At 46.7% G+C, this 6383-nt stretch overlaps 1 protein-coding gene across 9 annotated transcripts in view; it reads right to left on the bottom strand.

The window, feature by feature from the left end:
- The window catches only part of STN1 (STN1 subunit of CST complex), a 68591-nt gene that overhangs the window by 18382 nt on the left and 43826 nt on the right, over positions 1–6383 (bottom strand). For 2 of the 9 annotated variants that reach the window (XR_002730485.1, XR_002730486.1), the window contains 2 exons: positions 4422–4556; positions 4293–4331 (listed from right to left, as the gene is read on the bottom strand). The exons of 1 other annotated variant lie outside the window; for it this stretch is intronic. Coding sequence is in view for 2 of the 8 variants with exons in the window: in XM_023206573.2 (XP_023062341.1) it covers positions 1850–1908 (59 nt within the window). In the remaining 6 variants the exon portion in view is untranslated. Of the gene's footprint in view, positions 1–1190; positions 1909–4292; positions 4557–5827; positions 6096–6383 lie in introns of those variants that run through there. 6 more of the 9 variants (XM_023206569.2, XM_023206574.2, XR_002730487.2 and 3 more) reach the window with 5 other exon arrangements.

Genomic DNA, 6383 nt, shown 5'->3' with positions numbered 1-6383 from the left:
CAGTGGCACAGTCATAGCTCACTATAGCCTTGACCTCCCAGGCTCAAGTGATCCTCTCACCTCAGCCTCCCAAATAGCTGGGACTACAGGACCATGCCACCACATCTGGCTAATTTTTTAAATTTTCAGTAGAGATGAGATATCACTATGTTACCCAGGCTGGTCTCGAACTCCTGGGCTCCAGCAATCCTCCTGCTTTGGCCTCCCAAAGTGCTGGGATTACAGGTATAAGCCACCTCGCCCAGCCAGGGGAAAATATTAACAGCGGTTTCATCTTAGTGGTAACTAGGTATCTGCTTTATTATTTTCTGTGTGTTTGAAATATTTCATAATTAAAATCAACTATATTTTTAATATTAAAAAAAAAAGCCTGGAAAGACCAACACTGTATGAACCAAACAAAACTCCTCGGAGGCTACTCCGCCATTCTCTTGGTCTCCCCGTGGGACTGCACAGTTGTTTAGGTAGGAATGCTTGCTGCCCTGACCCAAGGTTCTTGCATCTTCAGTAAACACCTGCTCCCTCTTTGTCACGGGTGTGATGTGACATCACCCCACCCACTCAGCCCAGCGCCCTCACATGCCATTCATCACCAGAAGTGTGTCCTCGGTGCAACCTCAACTGTGGCAAAAATAATGTTTATATATCAACCCAAATCTGAAGACACTCTGTATTGGCTTCATAGTTTAAAGCTACCAGAGAACAGACTTCTCTGATCCTGAAAGCAATTAAAGCCTAGTGGTTGAACTCACTGGGTAAAAGCCTCGGTTTTCCAGTTTACTAAATATATGCCCCTGGGAAAATTAGTTTCTCAGCTTCTATTTCTTCACCTGTAAACTGAGAATGACGATAGTATCTACCCATTTGGGCTTATGTGTAGATTTAAATTTGCTGGCTGATTGGTGCATAACTGTTCATTAGTTATTATGAAGTAATTAGTACTGGGTTGATTTTACTTTAACTATCCTTCTTACATCATAGATTGTCTGAGGCCACGCCAGTATCAAATCAACAGCTGGTCACCAAGTCTCAAAGGGAAGATATTTTCAGCTCGGTGTGGTGGCTCATGCCTGTAATCCCAGCAGTTTGGGAGGCTGAGGTGGGCAGATCACTTGAGGTCAGGAATTTGAGACCACTCTGGCCAACATGGTGAAACCCTCTTTCTACAAAAACTAGCTGGACGTGGTGGTGTGCTCCTGTAGTACTAGCTACTCAGGAGGGTGAGGCAAGAGAATCGCTTGAACCCAGGAGCCAGGAGGTGGAGGCTGCAGTGAGCCAAGATCACACCACTGCACTCCAGCCAGCTTGGGGGATGCACAGCAAGACTTCCCAACAGAAAAAAAGGAAGATATTTTCAACTCTGATTCAAGTGGCAAATATAATTAAACATTGTCAAGTGCAGGGGCAGTAAAAACTTCTTTCTGCCTTCAAGGAACGGACCTGTTTCTGTCCTTCATGAAAAACCCTAAACGGCCAAAGCAACCTTAAGAGAAAACAGAATTGCAGAATCTCCAGGTTGGTTCTCTTCCTCTGGCCTCAAACCTCAGGGGTAGGGCGTCGGCCTCTCCCCTTGGACAGCAGTGTTGCCAGGACAGCCTCCCTGCTGACATGCCCGCCTGGGCTGCTTTTTGGGGCTTATTGCTCAAGGTAATCCTCCAGGAACGGCACCCTGCTGGCAGCTTTGCAACCGCCAAAGGGCTTTCACAATGACTAATAAAGCCATAAAGGATGAACACAGATCCAAGAAAATTCATTCCCTGAAGGAATATGATTTCGGCTACTTTTCACTTGGTGCTTCTTTGTCTTTTAAGCCACATGCATTCAATTCCTGTCTGAAATTCCAGTTGTCTCACGCTGCAGTCTCTGGAAGCCATTTTCTCTGGTAAACCCGTGAAACACTCTCAGAGCCTGGAAAGGGGTAGAGGAGCCAATTATTCATGAAAGCCCATTTTCTCTGTGGGTTTTCCCTTACATTTCAGGAGATATATTCTTTTAGCATTTCTGCTGGCACCAGTTCAGACCCCGAGAAATCTCCTGAGCCCCCTTTTCTCCTCCCATTAATTTAAAAATCCTGTAGCCCTTACTGTGGTCTGCCTTGCAGAACCTGGCGGTTCACCTGGCCTTTTCCACTCTCCCCCAAATTGGTTACCTACCTGTTGGTTTTCTTACACTAATGTCCCCTGCCACTATCTGGTTCAGGCCCTCCCCACACCTCCCTGGATGACGGCAGCAGACGTGTCTCTCTGGTCTACCTGCCCCTGACTTCGCCCTCAAGCAGTGCTCCTCCACTCTGCTGCTAAAATACTTTCTAAAACACAAATCTGATGCCCTCTCTCAGCTGAAAATCCTTTAATGCTGACCTCTCCCAACCCATTTCCAGACAAAATGTTCCTAGTCCTGCTAGAGCTTCTGCCTTGTTAAGAATAGCCAGACACCTGGATTTTTATGTGAATTCCCCAATCCTTTTTTATTTGTAGTTATTACATTTCACATTTAAAAAAATTATAAACTGTTGCAACAAGTCTCTCACCCATTCCTGCTCCCCAATTCCCTATTTCAAGAGGCCATCACTGTGACCGGGTTCTTCTGCAGTGCTGCCTCACACACACACACACACACACACACACACACACACACACCCCCTACAAACATACACATATACAAGCACACACTGCCTTTTTTTCCATTTAGATGGTAGCCAATTTTTAAATGTTAGTATAAAGTTTTAAAACCCTTAGGGCCAAAAAAAACCACTTTTGTTCCCCTGAGGGTCAAACAAAACACAGGCCTGTGCCTTATGATCCACCGGGTTATAGATCACTCAGGTATGTGTCTTTTGATCCACTTGACTGACAGTTCCCTGAAGACAGGAAACTTTGTCCTGGCATCCTTTTCAGTACCTGGGACGATGCCCTGCACATGGGTGGCACTCAATAAGCACACTGCCTGTCCACGGAAACTTTTCTTAAGCACCAGCACTGTGCCTAATGCTGAGTCTACCACAGGGGTGAACTGTGGCGTGGCCACCCAAGAGGGAACACTCAGGAGAGTTAGTTGTCTGGTTAAGTCTCAAGTCCTGTGGAAACAACCAGAATCTGCCTGCCTCCCATATTTCCTGGTTACCTGGTCAACAACAAATGGACAGAAATAGCAGATGACAGTCCTCGTTCTCAGTTCTCAGGCCCACCTTAATGGGGCATCTGCTCGTGCTGACGGCCTAAGCCGCGGCAGAGTGCTGAGACCAGCACCTCCACGCCAGCTGTCATTCCCAGGAGCTTCTGCCTTGTTAGGGAAGCTTCTAGGTCTCACCCTCCACCAGGACAAGTCAAGCTGGGACAGGACCGAAACCACAGGCGCAGGCAGAGCTTGCTGACTCTTCCCGAGGCGCTGGGCTGGGCAGGGCAGGGCTGGGCCAGCTGCTGCGATGAGTAAGGCGTTCAAGCTTCTTCATGTTGGGAGAAGACTCATTGCTCAGGTGGTTTTTGGAATCTCCTAGAATAGATTCTATTTGCTCACCCTCCTGAGTCCTCTGCTTGCTCCCACACAGCCTGGCAGGAACAGGGCCTGTGTTCACAGGTTGCTCTTCCCCTCTGGCAACAGGTGCCATGGTTGTGGGACAAGGTGGCATTTTCATTCATGATGAGGTGGATCCCACTGAGGAATCGCAACAAGATCTTACATATCTCTCCCCCATCCTCAGAGGCAGCGATGTCCAATCATGTGTCAGCAGTGATGCAAGGACAGGTGGTTTCTGTCGCGGCACACCCCCGAGGGAGGGTCACAGGCAATGTCCCTGGAACTGTACGGTGACGTCCTCCCCTTCTCCCTCACTGGAGAGCCTTCTGGCAGGGAAGGGCGTGGGGAGCACGACCTTAAGGTTCACCTTGAATGTTATGCGAATTGTGGTGCAGTATAAATCTTACCACCAAAATGCAGGTGGGCGAGACTTGCCATAGTCCTTTCTTTCTTTTTCTTTCTTTCTTTTTTTTTTTTTTTTTTGAGACAGAGTCTTGGTCTGTCACCAGGCTGGAGTGCAGTGGCATGATCGTGGCTCACTGCAACCTCCACCTCCTGGGTTCAAGCGATTGTCCTGCCTTAGCCTCGCGAGTAGCTGGAACTACAGGCGACCACTACCACGCCCGGCTAATTTTTGTATTTTTAGTAGAGATGGGGTTTCACCATGTTGGCCAGGCTGGACTCGATCTCTAGACATTGCGATCCACCCGCCTTGGCCTTCCAAAGTGCTGGGATTACAGGTGTGAGCCACCACACCCGGCCCCTTTTTTTCTTTATTTCAAGTTACCTCAGCTTTGGCAGCCTCACCCTCGAGCCTGGAATGAAAGTTAGATTCGTGGTAACAGGACAGAGCAGGCTCTCCCCTTCCCTGGAGATATGTGAAAATCCACGAGGTTAGAGGGTACCTGGAAAACAGGGACAGGCCCACTCTTCTCCCGAGACCAAGTCTGCTGTGGAAATTCCCAGGACTCCAGCCTGCGTGCACCTTCAGGGAAGGGCTTGTGGCCGCTTCATTTCCAAGCTGATGCACAGGAATCTTGCTGAAAATGAGAATCCTAGGCTAAGGCTCTGACCTTCTGAGAGACACCACAAAACCTCTCCACAGAAGTCCTGCCACGCTGGCACCTGCCACAGGACTGTCACAGGGAGTACATTCCCATCTGGGATGCCTGGGGGCCACCAATCTCCAATCCTTCCCCAGGCTTCAGGCTTCCAGAAAACATAAAGTAGATTGTCAGGCGAGGCGCAGTGGCTCACGCCTATAATCCCAGCACTTTGGGAGGCTGAGGCAGGCAGATCACCTGAGGTCAGGAGTTCAAGACCAGCCTAGCCAACATGGTGAAACCCCATCTCTACTAAAAATACAAAAATTAGCCAGGTGTGGTGGCACATGCCTGTAATCCCACCTATTTGAGAGGCTGAGGCAGGAGAATAGCTTGAACCCAGGAGGAGGGGGTTGCAGTGAGCCGAGATTGCACCATTGCACTTCAGCCTGCGTGACAGAGCGAGACTCTTGTCTGAAAAAAAAAAAAAAAAAAAAACCCACAACAAAACAGGTAGTCCATGCAAACAACTTCTGAATTCAGCACCCAAGCCAAACCTCCCTGAGACAAAGCTGGCTTCCAGCTTAGAAAGAAGAAATGAAATACAAGAAAAACAAAACCCACGCCAATAGCTCAATATATTATTCTGCCATCTAACTTATATTAGAATAATCATTCACAAATTTCAGGACAGTGTAGCATTCAGTCCTTGTCACAAATGCCTGTGCCACACATCAGAGCTCATGCAACACTGTTGCTGCTGTGCTCTAAAGCAGAGTTGAAGAATTGAAGGATATTCTGTCCTCACCCTGCTTTATTTCCTCCAATCACAGATTGTCCTCAGAATAAAAAATAAATGCCCTCCTCCCCAAGGGAGCAATTTCTAGCCAAGAAGATGATAAAAAATGGTGTTACCCAATGCCCCAATTAACTGTACCAAACCCAGCAAATGATGAAAGTGAAAGCATCAGCTTATTATGATAATTAAGCTATGTTGAGTCAATGGCAGCTGCTGCAAGATCACTTCTATTACTAAAACTACCTTCTCCACTTAATTAGCACTTTCTTAAAAACATCCTTAGTTTTTCACATTAATCTGACCGGGGACAGTTTCACTGAACCAGAGCTAAATGGCATCTGGTCTATGAGAGGTCTGAGTCAATAATGTGGTGGCTGGTTTTAAAAAGATTGCTGCCCTTTCTTTGCTTGATGACTTGTGATGCAGAAAAAAGAAAAATAAATAAAACCACTGTTGTTGTAATATATTATTTTTTTTTAATATTTGGGTGGGCATGTGACCAAGCACTTGGAGTGGCAGGTTTGGAATTTTGAGTTTTGAGTTCTTCCGGATGTTTATTCCAGCTGTGTATTAACTGGCACCTCAGCAGCTGTGCTCTGGGCTGGTTCCACAGTAGATACCACTGCTAGAACACATGCCTGGCCGTCTGTAGCCCTTGCTGGAAGCAATGTCTACTGTCCAGGGTAGAACTTTATCTGAAGGCTCCCATGATGAACAGATGCTCAATACTACTCATACTAAAGAAACATATATACAAACAGAAACCAGAAATCATTTTCATCTATCAGATGGACATGGACTAAAAATACTGATAATACAAAGTGTGGGTGAGCTCGTGGGCAAACAGTAGACGCATAAATCATTGATAGGAGTGTACAATGGATCGGTCTTTTTACTGGGTAATTTGTTAGTGCCTGTGCAAATTTTAAAATGCTCATGCCCCTTTTCCTGGCAGTTCCATTCCTAGAAATTTACTATATAAACATACTTTAAATGTATACCAAGAAAAGAAAAACATTTCCTGC

The sequence above is a fragment of the Piliocolobus tephrosceles genome, chromosome 9 (genome assembly GCF_002776525.5).
Source record: "Piliocolobus tephrosceles isolate RC106 chromosome 9, ASM277652v3, whole genome shotgun sequence".
NCBI classification, from domain to species: domain Eukaryota; kingdom Metazoa; phylum Chordata; class Mammalia; order Primates; family Cercopithecidae; genus Piliocolobus; species Piliocolobus tephrosceles.
Note: the sequence above shows the minus strand (reverse complement) of the source record. Positions and strands in the feature narration are given on the sequence as shown.